Raw genomic sequence first — 19623 nt, 5'->3', positions numbered from 1 at the left:
TCCCCGTCCAATAGGTGAAGTCGTCAGGCATGCGCGTGGGCTCCACTAAGCGTAAGCGTTCGGAGAGGAAGGTGACCAGGATGGTGTCCATCGTAGTGGCCATGTTCGTGCTCTGCTGGCTGCCCTTCTACGTGTTCAACGTCACCTCGGTGACGGGGACCATCGACACCACGCCTGTCCTCAAGAGCACCTTTGAGTTTGTGGTGGTGCTGGGCTACGCCAACAGCTGTGCCAACCCCATCCTGTACGCCTTCCTGTCAGACAACTTCAAGAAGAGCTTTCAGAATGTTCTGTGCTTGAAGAAAGTGGCGGGCCTGGATGAGGCAGAGCGCAGCGACAGCCGCATGGAGCGAACGCGCATGGTCAACGACGTCACCGCGGAAATGCACAACGCCGCGCTGCTCAATGGCGAGCTGCAGACCAGTATCTGAGTGTGTGTGTGTGTGTGTGTGTGTGTGTGTGTGTGTGTGTGTGGGCTACTTGTGTGTCTCCTTGAGCAGATGGACAAGTGTGGAACAGTTAGAAGGACTACTCATATTAAAGGCACTCTTCTATAATCTCCTGTACAGCGGCCCAAACACCAGGGAGGTCCAGACTTTGCCAAACCCCCCTCCCCGGGTGTATCTTTTGGTTTTTGCCCCCAGGACTACACAGCTGACTCAAATAACCAACTCATCTTTAATTATTTGAATCAGCTGTGTGGTGCTAGGGAAAAAAAAACAGAGCGTGCACCCAGGCGGGACCCCGGAACCGAGATTGGGAAAACCTGCATTAGAACACATCTGCCAAGATCCGTCTCAGAAAAACAAAGACAGAGATGGAATGGAAGGAGATGAAAAAGAGGTCTCTCATGTTTCATTGGCATGGATTGATACGTACTGTCTTGATCAGGATATGAGAAAGCACACTTTTGATAACGCATCTTATTTATTGATCAGGAAAGATGATACTCACCAAGCCAGATGTCCTCTGACTGAAGCTGGAGACTTTTGAGTTTTGCATCCAGGATCATTGATCATTGATTCTCCGACTTCAAACGATCTTGATGCTGTACATAGACATGGTTTTCTGTGATGTGTTTTTGATCTCCTTGTAAACCCCAGTTTAGCATAGATCACACCCCATGTTAACTTCCCCTTGTTACTACCATTCGTCTGTCGGCAGTTATCAAGATCAATACTCTGATTTATAGTTGGCTCAAACTTTAGATGCTAGCACGGGCGAACACACACACACACACACACACACACACACACACACACACACACACTCACGGTCTCTGAGATGGGCTGTTCGTATACTGTGTACAGTTTATAATCTGGTATGACATTTTCTCTTCTGCTGTCAGCACTAGTTGGCTTAAAGGTGATATGCTCCTAGCATAACCAAGCTGTCGTGGTGCCAATCTTGTTGCTACTCAACAGGAGGAGTTGTGTTTCAGCATCAGTTCTATGCTGTCAGAGTGACGCTGATGATTTCTGAATGGACAGTATTGCATCACTGAGGGAGCCACAGCTGCAGTGTTTTGGTTGGTAGAGAGATGGGTGCATTTCACCACCACAGTCCAAGGGCAATGTTGTTATCTCTCTAAATGTGTACAGATGGAGAATCCATGGTTCTGTGTGTGTCTGTGTACTTGCCTGCCTTCCTCTGCGTGTGTGTGTGTGTGTTTTTCCCTGGAAGGCCTCACCATGTTAGGGTGTGTGTGCGTCACTATTTTCACAGCCCATTAAAGGAAAGATTCACCCATTTTGAATGTTATATTGTTTTGATGCATCTCTGAGCGATGTTCTATCAATTCCCGGGGACATTACATGTTTTCATGTGTTTCTGAGCTATTGCCGTTGAAGCAGGCAGAAATCCACCCGGTATGACGTAGCACTGCGATAAAGCCGTTCTTGCTACAAGTTAATAGGAATACGACTTTTAGATGGTGAAAACGTCTATCATACTTGTCAGATTTCAATACTGACCGATGCCATAACACAGGAGGTCGTCTTCTATCTAATGAGCCATTGATCATATTTTTGCGATATTCCTACCTCGAGAAATGTTTAATTTAACAGAGGGTCCACCACATTTCTCCTATTTGTCTGTCTCTTCATTCCAGGGTGCATTGCATGATGCCGTTGCATGGCCATTGAGAATGTCAGACTCCACTCTGTGAGGCACATCGATCTGCAGGTTGAACATGGTAATATAGTGAGAAAAAAAATGTTTGGGGGGGGATTTTACAGCTAACTAGCTACTTTACATGCTGATATTGACTTTGGTATTACTGTGTGTAGCTACATTTGCTAGCTAGCAGCCTACCAAGCTAGCCAGCCAGCCCACCAAGCTAGCCAGCCAGCCCACCAAGCTAGCCAGCCAGCCTACCAAGCTAGCCAGCAGCCTACCAAGCTAGCCAGCCAGCCCACCAAGCTAGCCAGCCAGCCCACCAAGCTAGCCAGCCAGCCCATAGAGAGAGCATTGCATTGTGTGTGTTGTAGTTGACTTGAGCTGCAACAGATTTCCACAACGATTTCCACATGTTGCTACCAACCTCAACGACAAAATGAAACATTTGTTCACAAAAAAATTGTCTTCATGTATTAGTGTTATTTAACACAGTAAATTATAGGAATTAATGATTCTCTTTAACATAGTGACATCAGGCATTGTAATTAGCATCATTATGCCAGAGGCAGTTGAACTCTCTCGCTCTCTGTACAGTAGATTAGGTAGACCGTACATAGATTTAACCCAAGAGGACGAGGGCGTAGGATAAAGACATATAGAATAAGGAGGATGGAACCTCAGCCTTCTCTCAATGTGTCGTTCATTTGTGAAGGGCTAGAAGCTGCTATCACTACCTTGTTCCTGCACACAAACACACAGATACAGACTGACACAGACAAAGTTCCAGACACCTTGAGGAGAACAGGTGGTGTTTGTATGGAGGAACTATCTACACTCTGCCTCACCCGAAATGTACTTACAGGAGAGCAAAGATGGCAGATATTAGATATAATAAGGTCATACATTCTTCTACAGTAAGCACCTATTGTCCTCTGTGTGTGAGCAATGTCTCTAAGTCGCTTGTTTTCCTTCAGTTTGCAAACCGTATGCACGGTGTAAAATATTGTAAATGACATGTCATAATTAGTTTGTTACATGTGAGTTCTCAGATGGATGATATTTTATACTGGTGTTTCATAATACAGGGCAGTGTGTGTGTGTGTGTGTGTGTGTGTGTGTGTGTGTGTGTGTGTGTGTGTGTATTGGTTGGCTCTTCTATCCTTGTGGGGACCTAAAATCCCCCAAAGTACGACAAGGATAGTAAAACAAGGAAAATGTTCCCTCGTGGGGACATTTCCCACATCCCCATGAGGACAAAGGCCCTTAGAGGTTAGGATTACAATTAGGGTTAGAATAAGGATTTGGGTTAGGTTTTAGGGAAAATAGGATTTTGAATGGAAATACATTTTAGGTCCCCACGAGGATAGAACAAAATGTGTGTGTGTTGAGTCCAATCTCGATTGGCAGGGAGTCAGGGGACTGCCGCTTGATGTCACTCATCATTTGTGTCGTCATGACTCACTGCGGTATGTATTGAACACTGAGTCAATGTGCACACATCTATCTATCGAGCCCATTCATTACGGCGTATCAGCTGTGGCAGTGTTCCAATAAAATCTACTTCATTAGTGAATAAATGAACGCTCCTGAACCTTAAAGGAAACATGATCATATAGATGGTCATCTGGAGAGATGGCATAAGTACAGAACACTGTGTGTGTGTAATGATTGCTAACTAAACAAACGACCCACAGAGAGCGAGAGGAAGGGGTCGAACACGGTCGTACACTGTCCTCAAACGCAGTCTTTTCCGTCGGAGTAAAAGCAGAGGTCAGCCCACACCATCCCTTTCATCATGTCAAGGGTCTGTCTCTCAGGTTCGAGCGTCACAAGTGGTTCACCTCGAAATGACTCAGGGACCGTACACTACTGACTGGCAGTCAAAGGAAGGAGCAGTTCTCATAATCAGATAGTTTTTCTCAATATCAGCTCCTCTTCTTGCTCTACAAGGTGAAATACAGAAACCTGATCCCAGATCTGCTTGTGCTCTTGCCAACTCCATTGCTGTCATTGTTTGGCCTGACAAACATGTTTGGCCTGACAATGAGTTTTCATGATAGCACAAACAGACTGGGAAACGCAGTTGATGCAAGATACTCGAGTACATGCAGTATCCTCACTGAAAGAGGAGAGTGAGTGTGGAGTGGCTCGCACATCGTTTAATTTTAGCTGCAGGTGATGGGCAGGACTCGCAGGAGGTATGTTTGTAAATTAATTTTGATCAAGCTATGTAGCCTATTGATTCCTTCTTGATGAATAAATAAAATAAATGTTTTGTTGTTTCTCTGTAATGCTAGCCCTCTTGAGGTTTTATGAGGTTGGCTTTAGGGAACCTATCTCCCAAACTCATAACTACCCACTGGGCACACACTGGTTGAAGCATCATTGTTTCTAAGTCATTTCAATGAAATTACGTTGAACCAACATGGAATAAAAGTTTAATTGACGACTGTGCCCAGTGGGTAGCTACCAAGCTATTGAGACTAGCAACAGTAGTGTACAGTAACTAAGTAACGATACTTTGAAGTACTACTTAAGTAATTTTTGGAGGTATCTGTACTTTACTATTTACTTTACTTTTACTCCACTACATTCTTAAAAGAAAATATGTACTTTTTACTGCATACGTTTTCCCTGACACCCAAAAGTACTCGTTACATTTTGAGTGCTTAGCAGGACAGGAAAATGATCCAATTCATACACTTATCAAGAGCACATTCCTGGTCATCCCTACTGCCTCTGATCTGGCAGACTTACCAAACACAAATGCTTCTTTTGTAAATTATGTCAGTGTTGGAGTGTACCCCTGGTTATCCGTAAATAAATAAAATATATAAGTCTCTGTATAAATTTGCTTAATATAAGGATTTGAAGTATTTACTTTTGATACTTAAGTATATTTTAGCAATTATATTTACTTTTGATACTTAAGTAAAATTCAAAACAAATAGACTTTTACTCAAGTATTATTTTACTGGGTGACCTTCACTTTTACTTGAGTCATTTTCTATTAAAAACGTATCTTTACTTTTACTGAAGTATAGCAATTGGGTACTTTTTCCACCACAGTCTATAAATCAAGTTAGATCAGCTTGTCTAACATTCCTGCTGGCAAGGTTGCTAGACTTTAGAAAAGCAAGCAATCACTAAATGTACTGAATAAGACTCACATTCCTTTCAATATTTTACCCAGATATTAGCAGAGATGAGGGGAAGCATATTTAGTAAAATGAAGGAAAAAAAACACACCAGTTAGGAAGATAAAGACAGCTTGACATAGATATGCAGAAAAAAATACTTGCTTTAAATGTAATCTGGCACCTTATGATAATATCATGATATTTGTGTATTAATTATGAAATGATATGTGCCTGTATTGATTGTGTGTTATCATCCCATGTACTGTGTTGTAATTTGAATGTAATATCCGAGGCATGTTTGTGCAGTACGTTAAGATGTGGGATTGAAAACAGTCAGAATGACACCCTCTGGAATGTGTAGAATAGAATTAGGCATAATGATTATGGCTATAGATTGCAGGGGGGAAAAAAAAACTGTTTCGGGTGTTTGAAACCCCCTCTATCCTCACATACATCGTGCCACCTCGAACACAATGGCCGCCTGATGCCACTGGTGTTCCAATTGGTTTGATAGAGAGTATTCAATGTTATATGAGGTAGTCTACTGGGGCTGGAAAGTTTTTACTGGAGTGGTAATTTACCAGGTGTACAGTGTACATAACACTGTAATGTATCTCCTCTGACACTGTGTTCTCTTGTAGAGATAGAGGTAGCAGAAGAGACACCCTGTTAGCAAATTATTAGAACAATGTTTAGAGGTTATTTTACTCTCAATGGCCATAGAAATGGGAGGGATATGTATATTCTATAAAATCGTTGAAAAACCAAATGTGTTTTATGGCTAATACTGTAATACAGCAAATCTGGTTGGGATATCCCCACAAATGTTGCTAAATGTCTCCCTCAGCTGGTTAGTTTTGAAATTGTGTAATGTGATTGCCCCAAGGATGTTGGGCGGATATAGAGATTCAAACTACTCTGCAATGGTAGGCCACTATGGATACACTATATCTACAGACTGGTCCATAATTATTGGCACCCTTGATAAAGATGAGCAAAAAAAGACTATAAAATAAACAATATAAATAGCTATGTGGTATGCAAAAAAAAAAATAAGGGAATTATTTTAAACCAATACAACTGTTTAGAGAGAGATTTGGTTTAACAAACAAAATAGGGGTTAAAATGATTGACACCCCTGTTTTCAGTACTCCAGCACCCTCCCTTTACGAGGAAAAAGACACAGCCACAATCCACAAAGAAACGGCTCAACATTTTGCAATGGCCATCTCAGTCAACAGACATGAACCCCATTGAAAACCTGTGGTTTGAATTGAAGAGGGCCGTCCATAAGAGCAGATGAAGGATATCAAGGATCTGGAAAGATTCTGTATGGAGGAATGGTAAAAAAAAAATGTTGTTATCTTTGCAAGGGGACAGTCTGGGTACTGAAAACATGGGTGCCAATAACTGACCCCTGTTTTTTTTGTATTACTTGTTAAACTCAATCATTCGATAAACAATTGTATAAATTAGTATAAAATAATACAATATCCAATTTTTGTTGCAGACAATATAGCTCAGTGTTTTGTATTATTTATTTTATACTGTCTTATTGGCACATCTGTATCTAGAGTTCCAATAATTATGGACCTGGATGTACATACTCTGATAGGATTAAAAGAAGGCTCTTTGTCCATACAGCTGCACAACCAAACAAACAGACATTGTGAGATCCTGAATGGTTTTTGTAAATATGTCATATTGTTGCTTCTGCTACTGCTGTTACTACGACTACTACTTGCAATTAAAAGCAGTTCCATTTGAAAATGGATGGCTATACTCATTTGGTTTGACTAATCGGTTAGCTTTTGAGATGAGTGTGTTGACTTGTGTGGTCTTCCTTTCTCCTCCCATTTGACTGAACATCTGTTTCTTGTAGGTCTATTCTGAGGATTAGTAGGTTTCTGTAGGTGAACTGTTTGCCTGTTTCTACATGAAATCTACTTCAGGCTGGCAGAGAACTTGTCCACCGGGTGCAGAGGAGGGTGTAATTATGCGTCGCCAATTTTAGTTTCACAGTGACTCAACACCCATGCATATTTACTTTGCTGTGAAGTCATTGCAAATTCCTTCCTTTGCAAAAGTGTTATTATTATGATTAAATTAAGTAAGTGGCCTTGTACGAGCCAGAATGCTCATAGGCATTTCTGTAGCATGAAGCAGCTTGACGTACAATTACACCCCCGATCTCCTTAATACCAAGCAGAGAGTCCCATCAAGTCCCATTTTGACCGTTTTTAGTGTGACTCGGCCGTGGTTTAAACTCCCAACCTTCCCCTCTAAAAACGTCTCGCATGCACGTGAAAACTAAACATTGATTCGCAGTATATGTAACGTCTGTATTCATCAACGGTCACATATGAAACAAAACATGGTACCGCAGGACAGATGCGTCCACGCTCCTTCAAATAGCATAGTGAGATGGCCATGTAAGTCTATTGCAAATTATAAACTGGGTGGTTCGATGATTGGCCGACAGCTGTGGTATATCAGACCGTGTAACATAGGTATGACAAAACATTTATTTGTACTGCTCTAATTACATGGTAACCAGTTTATAACAGCGACAAGGCACCTTGGGGGTTTGTGGTATGTGGCTCTATAGTGGTGTGTCACTGGCTCATGGTACATTGGTAAAATGTAATGTAACGGAGACTGCAGACTCACAGCAGCCTTGTGGCATGATGAGGATTCGGAGAGCAATATAAAGCTCTTATTTCATTTTTTTATTTCACCTTTATTTAACCAGGTAGGCTAGTTCAGAACAAGTTCTCACTGACAACTGCAACCTGGCCAAGAAAAAGCAAAGCAGTGTGACACAGACAACAACACAGAGTTACCATGTTGTCAGTTGTCTGTAGCTTGTGAGGTATGGAAACACTTGTTGTTGCTTTTATGGATTTTGTCTTGTTGCTTTTTGCTCTGCGTGTGCTCATTGCGCAATGATTGTCAATATTGTAATTGTTTTTAATAACCTGCCCAGGGACTGCGGTTGAAAATTAGCCGCCTGGCTAAACATTCAAAAAAGTTCTGGGACACTAAAGTCCATGGAGAATAAGAGCACCTCCTCCCAGCTGCCCACTGCTCTGAGGCTAGGAAAAATTGTCACCACCGATAAATCCACTATAATTGAACATTTCAATAAGCATTTCTCCACGGCTGGCCATGCTTTCCACATGGCTACCCCTACCCCGGTCAACTGCCCGGCACCTTCCACAGCAACCCACCCAAGTCCCCACCATTTCTCCTTTACCCAAATCCAGATAGCCGATGTTCTGAAAGAGCTGCAAAATCTGGACACCTACAAATCAGCCGGGCTAGACAATCTGGACCCTCTCTTTCTAAAATTATCTGCTGAAATTGTTGCAACCCCTATTACTAGCCTGTTCAACCTCTCTTTCGTATCATCTGAGATTCCCAAAGATTGGAAAGCTGCGGTCATCCCCCTCTTCAAGGGGGGTGACACTCTAGGCCCAAACTGCTACAGACCTATATCTATCCTGCTCTGTCTTTCTAAGGTCTTCAAAAGCCAAGTTAAACAGATTACTGACCATTTCGAATCCCACCATACCTTCTCCGCTATGCAATCTGGTTTCAGAGCTGGTCATGGGTGCACCTCAGCCATTTCTCAAGATTCTAAACGACATCATAACCGCCATCGGGGCGGCAGCGTAGCCTAGTGGTTAGAGCGTTGGACTAGTAACCGGAAGGTTGCGAGTTCAAACCCCCGAGCCGACAAGGTACAAATCTGTCGTTCTGCCCCTGAACAGGCAGTTAACCCACTGTTCCCAGGCCGTCATTGAAAATAAGAATATGTTCTTAACTGACTTGCCTGGTTAAATAAAGGTAAAATAAAATAAAATAAAAAAAATCGATAAGAGACATTACTGTGCAGCCGTATTCATTGATCTGGCCAAGGCTTTCGACTCTGTCAATCACAACATTCTTATTGGCAGACTCGACAGCCTTGGTTTCTCAAATGATTGCCTCGCCTGGTTTACCAACTACTTCTCTGATAGAGTTCAGCGTGTCAAATCGGAGGGCCTGTTGTCCGGGCCTCTGGCAGTCTCTATGGGGGTGCCACAGGGTTAAATTCTCGGGCAGACTCTCTTTTCTGTATACATCAATGATGTCGCTCTTGCTGCTGGTGATTCTCTGATCCATCTCTACGCAGACGACACCATTCTGTATACTTCTGGCCCTTCTTTGGACACTGTTAACTAACCTCCAGACGAGCTTCAATGCCATACAACTCTCCTTCCGTGGCCTCAAACTGCTCTTAAAACGCAAGTAAAACTAAATGCATGCTATTCAAACGATCACTGCCCGCACCTGCTCGCCCGTCCAGCATCACTACTCTGGACGGCTCTGACTTAGAATACGTGGACAACTACAAATACCTGGGTTTCTGGTTAGACTGTAAACTCTCCTTCCAGACTCAGATTAATCTCCAATCCAAAATTAAATCTAGAATCGGCTTCCTATATCACAACAAAGCATCATTCACTCATGCTGCCAAACATACCCTCGTAAAACTGACCATCCTACCGATCCTCAACTTCGGTGATGTCATCTATAAAATAGCCTCCAACACTCTACTCAACAAACTGGATGCAGTCTATCACAGTGCCACCCGTTTTGTCACGAAAGCCCCATACACTACCCACCATTGCGACCTGTACGCTCTCATTGGTTGGCCCTCGCTTCATACTCGTCGCCAAAGCCACTGGCTACAGGTTATCTACAAGTCTCTGCTAGGTAAAGCCCTGCCTTATCTCAGCTCACTGGTCACCATAGCAGCACACACTCGTAGCACGCGCTCCAGCAGGTATATCTCACTGGTCACCCCCAAAGCCAATTCCTCCTTTGGTCGTCTTTCCTTACAGTTATCTGCTGCCCATGACTGGAACGAACTGCAAAAATCTCTGAAGCTGGACTCACATCTCCCTCACTAGCTTTAAGCACCAGATGTCAGAGCAGCTTACAGATCACTGCACCTGTACTTAGTCTATCTGTAAACAGCCCATCTATCCACCTACCTCATCCCCATACTGGTATTTATTTATTCATTTTGCTCATTTGCACCCCAGTATCTCTACCTGCACATTCATCTTCTGCCGATCTACCATTCCAGTGTTTAATTGCTATATTGTAATTACTTAGCCACCATGGCCTATTTATTTCCTTAACTTACCTCATTTGCACTCACTGTATATAGACTTTTTGTTTTCTTTTGTTCTACTGTATTATTGACTGTATATTTTGTTTCTTCCATGTGTAACTCTGTGTTGTTGTATGTGTCAAATTGCTACGCTTTATCTTGGCCAAGTCGCAGTTGTAAATGAGAACTTGTTCTCAACTAGCCTACCTGGTTAAATAAAGGTGAAATAAAAATAATTAAAAAATAAAACCGTCACTTTTACTGAAACGTTGATTAATGTGCACTCTCCCTGTAAAAATAAAATAAACTCAACACATGGAATAAACAAGCGTACAGTCAATAACACAATAGAAAAAAAAATGAAGTCTATATACAGTGTTTGCAAATGGCGTGAGGAGTTAAGGCAATAAATAGGCCATAGTAGCAAAGTAATTACAATTTAGCAGATTAACACTGGAGTGATAAATGAGCAGATTTATTTATTTTATTTTTATTTCACCTTTATTTAACCAGGTAGGCAAGTTGAGAACAAATTCTCATTTACAATTGACCAAGATGGCCAAGATAACGCAAAGCAGTTCGACACAGAGTGGAGTAAAACAAAGACACAGTCAATAATACAGTAGAAAAATAAGTCTATATACAATGTGAGCAAATGAGGTGAGATAAGGGAGGTAAAAAGGCAAAAAAAAAGGCCACTGTGGCGAAGTAAATACAATATAGCAAGTAAAACACTGGAATGGTAGATTTGCAGTGGAAGAAGGGGCAAAGTAAAGATAGAAATAATGGGGTGCAAAGGAGCTAAATAAATAAATACAGTAGGGGGGAGTGGTGGTTGTTAGGGCTAAATTATAGATGGGCTATGTACAGGTGCAGTAATCTGTGAGCTGCTCTGACAACTGGTGCTTAAAGCTAGTGAGGGAGATAAGCGTTTCCAGTTCCAGAGATTTTTGCAGTTCGTTCCAGTCATTGGCAGCAGAGAACTGGAAGGAGATGCGGCCAAAGAAAAAATTGGTTTTGGGGGTGACCAGAGAGGATGTTTTTAGCAGAAAATCTTCAATAATGTTCCAACCGGAGAATTCCTTTGTCTTCAGAAATGCAATGGAACTCAAGCTAACTCTCACGTGGACACACGTAGGTCAGCTCATGCCACTCTGCCAGACCACTGACTCATTCAGCTCCCCTCCTTCACAGTAGAAGCATAAAACAAGGTTCTAAAGACTGTTGACATTAGTGGAAGCATTAGGAAGTGCAATGTGACCCCATAGACACTGTATATTCGATAGGCAAAGAAAAACTTAGATTTCCCACTTCCTGGTTGGATTTTTTCTCAGGTTTTTGCCTGCCATATGAGTTCTGTTATACTCACAGACATCATTCAAACAGTTTTAGAAATTTCATAGTTTATTCTATCCAAATCTACTAATAATATGCATATATTAGCATCTGGGCCTGAGTAGCAACCAGCCATAAGAAGTTTAACACAGTGTCCAAAGAAGGGCCAGATGTATACAGAATGGTGTTGTCTGCGTGGATCAGGGAATCACTCACAGCAAGTGACATTATTGATATGTACAGAGAAATGAGTCTGCCCAAGAATTTAACCCTGTGGTACCCCCATAGAGACTGCCAGAGGTTCGGACAACAGGCCCTCCGATTTGACACACTGAACTCTGTCTGTGAAGTAGTTGGTGAACCAGGCGAGGCAGTCATTTGAGAAACCAAGGTATTGAGTCTGCCGATAAGAATACGGTGATTGACAGAGTCGAAAGCCTTGGCTAGGTCGATGAAGATGGCTGCACAGAACTGTCTTTTATCGATGGCGGTTATAATATTGTTTAGTACCTTGAGCGTGGCTGATGTACACCCGTGACCAGCTCGGAAATCGGATTGCACAGCCTGAGAAGGTGTGGTGGGATTCTAAATGTTCAGTGATCGGTTTATTAACTTGACAAGACTTTAGAAAGGGGTGGTGTGGTATATGGCCAATAAACCACAGCTAAGGGCTGTGTCCAGGCACTCCACGTTGCTTCGTGCTTAAGAACAGCCTTTAGCAGTGGTATGTTGGCCATATAACCACACCTCCTCGGGACTTGCTTAAATAAGAGCTTTATATTGTGCTCCAAATCCTCATCATACTACAAGGCTGCTGTGAGTCTGCAGTCTACATTACATGCCATTTTTACCAATGTAACAGACCACTGTAAATACCATACTGTCGGTCTCATTCAATATTTGGGAAAGGTAGGCAAGTTCACATTGCTTAGTAAAAGTATATGAATAGACATGACAAAATCTAACTCATAGTCACAATTCACACCTATCAAGCACATGACTCACCATAACAAGAGAGTAGCTCACCTTCTGTGCAAGGGGGAAGTACCAGAAAAGACATTGTGGTTGTACCCAAATTAGCCCCCAACTCAAATACATGTAGCCCAACATCACTGCATGAGAGGCACATTTCAAACAAAGGTCCATACATGTCTTTCATCTCTCTGTGGGTAAGTCATACGATATCTGTTTTGTTACATTATGTCACAAGATGCATTTTTTAAATTGACATGAGTCGGTTAATGGTTATGCTGTTCATGGTTTATAACTTTTTAAAAGAAGTAGTCTTTAATAATTAATTGACCACCTGGGAATGGTAATTAAGGGGGGGGGGGGAATGTTTACTAAATCGGATATCCAGACATAAAGATCAACATCATGCCTTGAATACTTACTGGTGTATGCAATGAGCCAGTTTATGCTAGAGTGTTACACCAACAAAAACACCATAATGTCACGTGTGGTGAAAGGAACCAAATCAGTAGTAAAGGTCTTATATGATACTGTTGGAGAATTGTTTAAGCAAATGCACAGATAAGAACAAACGTATGAGTCAATTTTATGAAGTTGAAGAGTAAGGCGAGGCGCAGCTTCATGAGTACTTTCTCCGGCTCAGTGATTCTGTGCCCAGCAGAGCGCAGCGCAGTATTCCTCTGTCAAGAAAAGTTCATTTCAATCTTTGAAGTTGTATTGAGTTGTTTTTGGAGCCTTGCCCTCTCTTCTGATATATTCTGGAGCTAGTTGGACCGGATCATTTTGTGTAAAACTAAAGAGGTTTGAATCCATCCAAACCAAGTGATCCAAGACTGATTACTATGCGTTATGAAATGTAATGTAACATTTTTTGTATATAACTGCCTTAATGTTGCTGGACCCCAGGAAGAGTAGCTGCTGACTTAAATGAGGATCCTTAATAAATACAAAATACAAATTACACAAGGATCCCCATGAACTGACCCTGATTTTTCCCCATCTGTCATTCAGTGAGTCAGAGTGTGAGTTGACACCCGAACTGAGCCATGGGATTAGGCTGTTCTGAGGGTTACTTCTGGGACCGCCTGGTCAGGAAGTGTCTGACCTGTCAGATGGTCTGCCAGCAGCCCCATCGCCACCTCAGATGCATCGAGTACTGTGGTAAGTTCACATACACACAAACGCTCACCGGGGGCAATAACACATACACTGACTTGAGAAGTCAGTGAGAGGCCAATACACAGTGTGATTGTCCTTATGACTCAATCAGTGGAAGCTGCTGAGTGGAGGACGGGTCATAATAATGGCTGGAACGGAGTGAATGGAATGGCATCCAACATATGGAAATCATGTGTTTGACATATCTGATACCATTCCAACCATTACCACAAGCCCACCCTCCCCAATTAAGGTGTCGCCAACCTCCTGTGGACTCGATCTTCAAAGTTATATATAGAGATAAAGTGTGTATCATAAGTATTCACCCCCTTGTGTTGCATTTCAAAGTGGGATTCAAATTGATTTCATTGTGTTTTTTTGTCGTCACTGATCTCTACAAAGTACTCCATATTGTCAAAATGATATTTTTGTTTGACAAATTAATAAAAAATGTATTACTAAAATGTTTTGGTTGCAGAAGTATTCCCTCCCTTTGTTACGGCAAGACTAAATAGTAAGTTCAGGACTAAATAGTAAGTTCAGGACTAAATAGTAAGTTCAGGACTAAATAGTAAGTTCAGAACTAAATAGTAAGTTCAGAACTAAATAGTAAGTTCAGGACTAAATAGTAAGTTCAGGAGTAAAAATGTGCTCAACAAGCCACATAATAAGTTGCATGGATTCTGTGTGTGTTAAGTTTTTTTTTTAAATGACTAACCCATCTCTGTACCACACACATACAAGTAGCTGCAAGGTCCCTCAGTTGAATAGATCATTTCAAGCACAGATTCAACAAAAAAGACCAGGGAGCTTTTGCAATGCCTTGTTAAGAAGGGCACCAATTGGTAGATGCGTTAAAATAAAAAACAATGATGAATATCCTTTTGAGCAGGGTGAAGCTATTGATTAGGCTTTGGATGGTGTATCAATACACCCAGTCACTACAAAGATACAGGCGTCCTTGCTAACTGAGTTGCCAGTGAGAAAGGAAATCTCTCTGGGATTTCATTATAAGTTCCTTGGTGATTTGAAAACAGTTAAGAGTTTAACGGCTGTGATAGTTTTCTCCTGAGTCTGGATCAACAGTGTAGTTACTATACAATAATAACCTAAATGACATTTAAAAAAGCGTGTACAGAATACAAATATTCCAAAACATACATCCTGTTTGCAACAAGGCAGAGTAATAATGAAAAAAATCTGGCAAAGGAATAAACTTTTTGTCCTGAATACAAAGCGTTATGTTTGGGGCAAATCCAACAACACACCACTGAGTACCACTCTCCACATTTTAAGAATGGTGGTGTGGCTGCGTGATGTTATGGACATGCTTGTCATCGGCAAGGACCAAATATTGCACAATCAAGGTGTGCATAGCCACCCAAAAAGGTGTTTCTAACATGTATGGACTCAGGGGGTGAATACTTATCTAGTCAATATCCACTGAGTGTACAAAACATTAAGAACACCTACCCTTTCCATGACAGGCTGAATTGACGTGAACGCTACAGTATGATCCCTTATTGATGCAACCGGTTAAAGCCACTTCAATTAGTGTAGATGAAGGGAAGGAGACAGGTTAAATAAAGATTTTTAAGCCTTGAGACAATTGAGACATTGAATGACACACACACACAATCCGAGGGTGAATGGACAAGACAAAATATGGAAGTGCCTTTGAACAAGGTATGGTAGTAGGTACCAGGCGCACTGGTTGGAGTGTTTCAAGAACTGCAACGCTGCTGGGTTTTTCACACTCAACAGTTTCCTGTGTGTATCAAGAATGGTCCACCACCCAAAAGACATCCAGACAACTTGGCACAACTGTGGGAAGTATTGGAGTCAACATTGGCCAGCATCCCTGTGGAATACATTTGACACCTTGTAGAGTCCATACCCTGACGAATTGAGGCTGTTCTGATGCAAAAAGGGGTGCAATTCAACATTAGGAAGGTGTTCCTAACGTGTTGTGAACTCAGTGGATATTAGTGTTATATTTTTCAATCATAAAAAATTAAATGTTTCATCGAGTTTGACATTAGAGTATAATTTATCCAGTTTGACATTAGAGTATAATGTGTAGCTCATTGACATTTTTTTATTAAATCCATTTTAATCCCACTTTGTAACACAATAAAATGTGAATAAATCCCAGGGGGTTGAATTATTGATAGGCACTGTATTTAATTATATATAACATGTTGTATTTAATTATATGGTGTTGTATCAGTGGTAAAAGGATCATACAAAAGGTTAATGAATCTCAATACCATTTTTGTCAGGTTAACTAACATGTATAGCCTACTGGAATCATGGCTGATATTGAACATAGTATCCATTTTGTGTCAAAACACAGGAAGAATATACCATGCATGTTATAATACTCAAGACCATCCCTGTGCCATTGTGTGTCTGTCTGTGCCAGTGTCTCTGGGGTGTAAGGCGGTCCCAGGGCAGTACTATGACAGGCTGTTGAAGATGTGTCTGAGGTGTGCTGCGGTGTGTGGCAGCCATCCCTCAGAGTGTTCCCACCAGTGTCAGAGTGAGTGAACAGCATTCTAAAGTACTATACATCCGCACAGTATGTTGTAGCTATTACAAAACATATAGGACACTCACTTAGCAAACCCTTTTCCATAAGCATTTTAGGTGCTAAATGTTCTCTTTTTGTCTCTCGTTCTCTCTCTCTCTCTCTGTAAGACACTCAAACCGTCATAATAGTTTGTACACTACTAAGTCATTCATTGAGCATACAGCCATCTCCAAAAGAGCTTCTGGCAGTCGAGCCAATATGTATAACAACTGACATGCAAGCGACCCCTTCACAAATGCAGCAGCCTGTTATACATTTTGTTTAAAGGAAAAACCCACACTCACTGGAATATTCCTTACGTTTGAATGCCCTTTTATTTTTTTAAATTGTAGAAGCGGAGGTCAGAGCAAGCGGACAAGTTTCAGCCACAGTCTTCGTCAGCGTTTGGTCAAGGCTGTGGCCTTTTGCTCTGACCTCTGTTGCTAAAAATAATAAAAAATAAAAGACATTAAAACGTCAAGAATATTCCAGAGTGTAGGTTTTTCCTTTCTTAAAATATATGCCTTTTTAACTCAGCAACCAAATACTTTTTTCTTCTACAAACATTTGAGTTGAGCACACCAATTCCTTCAAATGCCCTTTACCCAGCCAGGTGCTTCATTACCTCAGGATTACACGGCTGGACTAGCTGAAATGTAATGTCTATGTCCCAAACGGTACCCTCCCATAAGGTGCCATTTGGTGTTCTCTCTAATTCAGTCAAATTTAAATAAGATAACTTTGGGATTAAATGCATTTGGCTTTGATGATGTTCAGAACTGAGAACCGTCTGGAAGTAGAGCGTTGACATTTGGAAATGGTGCATACGCTACAACTCACTTCACATTACATGGACGTTATTGCAGAGTACATAAGGATTTAATTTAGGCATTTAATTCCCTCAAGACCAACAGTCTGCCTTGAATGGAATCTTGAGGCCTGTGGATGGGAATGCCTTCCAGAACCATTCCATCAGGGGGGGCTACCTACCCAGAGGCCTGCCCTACTCAACCATCCTGGTGTACTCTCTGCTGGGCCTGTGTCTGACTCTGCTGCTGTTGACCCTGTCTGTGGCTCTGCTGGTGCTGCTGAGGAGGCCCCCCCGACCAGGGGCCACACAGAACAGTCACACCCAGGGTCATGAAGGTCAGAAGGGCCAAGAGCCTAATCAGAACACCCAGTCCTCCAAAGGTCAGTTTGGGCACACATCTAGTGTAAAAAAGTTAGCACAGGTCACAGCTTCATAAAGCCACTCAGAATAGAAGTGCTGATCTGGGATCAGCCCCCCCCCCCCTGTCCATTTATGAATATTCATTAAGATCTAAAAAGGTAAAAAACAAACAATCAAATGTATTTATAAAGCCCTTTTTACATCAGCTGATGCCACAAAGTACTGTACAGAAACCCAGCCTAAAACCCCAAACAGCAAGCAATGCAGGTGTAGAAGCACGGTGGCTAGGAAAAACTCCCTAGAAAGAACAGAACCTAGGAAGAAACCTAGAGAGGAACCAGGCTATGAGGGGTGGCCAGTCCTCTTCTGGCTGTGCCGGCTAGAGATTATAACAGAACATGGCCAAGATGTTCAAATGTTCATAGATGACCAGCATGGTCAAATAATATTAATCACAGTGGTGATCCAAAATCACAATCTTGTAACTCAACATGACTCCTTTTAGATCGAGATAACCTGTGTGTGTGTGTGTGTGTGTGTGTGTGTGTGTACGTACCATCTTTAGACTGCCCGATGGATCCATCCCTGCTCCAGATAAACAGTGTGACACTGAGCCGTTCGTCCAGCCCCACAGAGACTTGTGTGTGTGTCCACTGCTTCCCTGACCTCGGAGTGCCTGGCAGGGGAGAGAAGCAGCAGAGACCCCCACTCGCCCTCTACCAGCAGGCTGTCCCCCAGGACCTCCACTCTCCGACCAGAGCCTCTCAGTGTGGATCATCACAGAGAATAATTTGCTCCCCCAGTCAGCCCAGCTTCTGATTGCAGAACTGAACCAGACTGGACACTAAATAAATAAACAACTCAGGACAAATCTGATACTGCCCACTCCAGGGTGAAGTTTCCAGTAAAGTACAGATCTAGGATCAACTTCTCCTCCCCAATCCTAACCTGAACAATTAGTGTGGGGGGGGGGAGAAAAAACTGTCCCAAGATCAGATGTGTGAGCAGTCTGGAGAGCAGAAATGAATAGGTGGTGAAGGATACAGGAGAAACCGGATTGAGACAGAAGCGAGTGACATAGAACATTATATACAGTGGGGAGAACAAGTATTTGATAACCTGCCAAATCGGCAGTGTTTCCTACTTACAAAGCATGTAGAGGTCTGTATTTGTTTTATTATAGGTAAAAATGACAGACCTCTACATGCTTTGTAAGTAGGAAAACCTGCAAAATCTGTAGTGTATCAAATACTTGTTCTCCCCACTGTATGCCTGTACAGATGTTGGATATTCATTTGAGCCAGTTTTCTACAGCAGGAAACTAATCCTGCAGCAACAAGAAATGTGAATTATGTGGATTATAATTAATGGACATTTTTGTAGTGGTTGATACATTTTTCAATAGGGCAAATTACGTCCGACATTTTAAAATTGAGATTTTAAAAACCTTTTAAAAGCCTTTTAAAAACCTTGAATACACAAGTTTGCATTTCCTGTTGTGCAAGAAAATTCTCAGCAACAAAAATGATCAAATTAGGACACCCTCTCCGTCTCTCGGGAGACATTACAACTACCGCTCAGTCAGAATTAGACGTTCATCCATGTTTCTCAAATGTCAAATTACAAAGTTCATGTTTAAGGTTAGGCATTAACTCAGAATATTTAAGGTAAGGGTTACGGTTTGGGGTAGACTTAAAACAGAAATCTCAAAAGCATATTTTTATTGCTAGATTTGAACATGCAACCTTTGGCACCAGAGGGGGATGCGTACACATTCACTGTTGCCCCTAGTGGCCGGTTTCCACGTCATCATCCGACGTGCTCAGACATGGACGGACATCAAATACTGACTATCACAGGTGACTGGACATTCACAGGCATGTGTCCTCCACGTGCCATGAAAGACCTCCAGTAAATCTTCAACAAGCTAATAAAACCCTGCAGCACACAGGCGAGTAAAGATATAGGTTTTTATTTTGGGTCTCACCATCAG

General features: G+C 41.9%; 2 protein-coding genes across 4 annotated transcripts in view; both read left to right on the top strand.

The window, feature by feature from the left end:
* sstr2a (somatostatin receptor 2a) overlaps positions 1–7124 on the top strand; it is a 35392-nt gene extending 28268 nt beyond the window's left edge. For both annotated transcript variants that reach the window (XM_052490855.1, XM_052490848.1), the window contains exon 3: positions 15–7124. In XM_052490855.1, the coding sequence (XP_052346815.1) occupies positions 15–431 (417 nt within the window). In that variant the 3' untranslated portion in view covers positions 432–7124. The remainder of the gene's footprint in view (positions 1–14) is intronic.
* Positions 4188–19567, top strand: LOC118369268 (tumor necrosis factor receptor superfamily member 13B). Of its 2 annotated transcripts, none has more exons than XM_052490886.1 (5): positions 4188–4316; positions 13741–13890; positions 16313–16429; positions 17366–17650; positions 18196–19567. In XM_052490886.1, exons 2-5 carry the CDS (start codon positions 13776–13778, stop codon positions 18447–18449), a joined length of 771 nt encoding a protein of 256 aa, XP_052346846.1. In that variant the 5' UTR covers positions 4188–4316; positions 13741–13775; the 3' UTR covers positions 18450–19567. The 2 variants fall into 2 exon arrangements, with proteins under 2 accessions (XP_052346846.1, XP_035609616.1); XM_035753723.2 differs by lacking the exon at positions 4188–4316 and adding an exon at positions 12845–12926.
* Positions 19568–19623: the final 56 nt, after the last annotated feature.

This window comes from Oncorhynchus keta, chromosome 3, assembly GCF_023373465.1.
Source record: "Oncorhynchus keta strain PuntledgeMale-10-30-2019 chromosome 3, Oket_V2, whole genome shotgun sequence".
NCBI classification, from domain to species: domain Eukaryota; kingdom Metazoa; phylum Chordata; class Actinopteri; order Salmoniformes; family Salmonidae; genus Oncorhynchus; species Oncorhynchus keta.
This window is presented reverse-complemented; position numbering and strand designations above follow the sequence as displayed.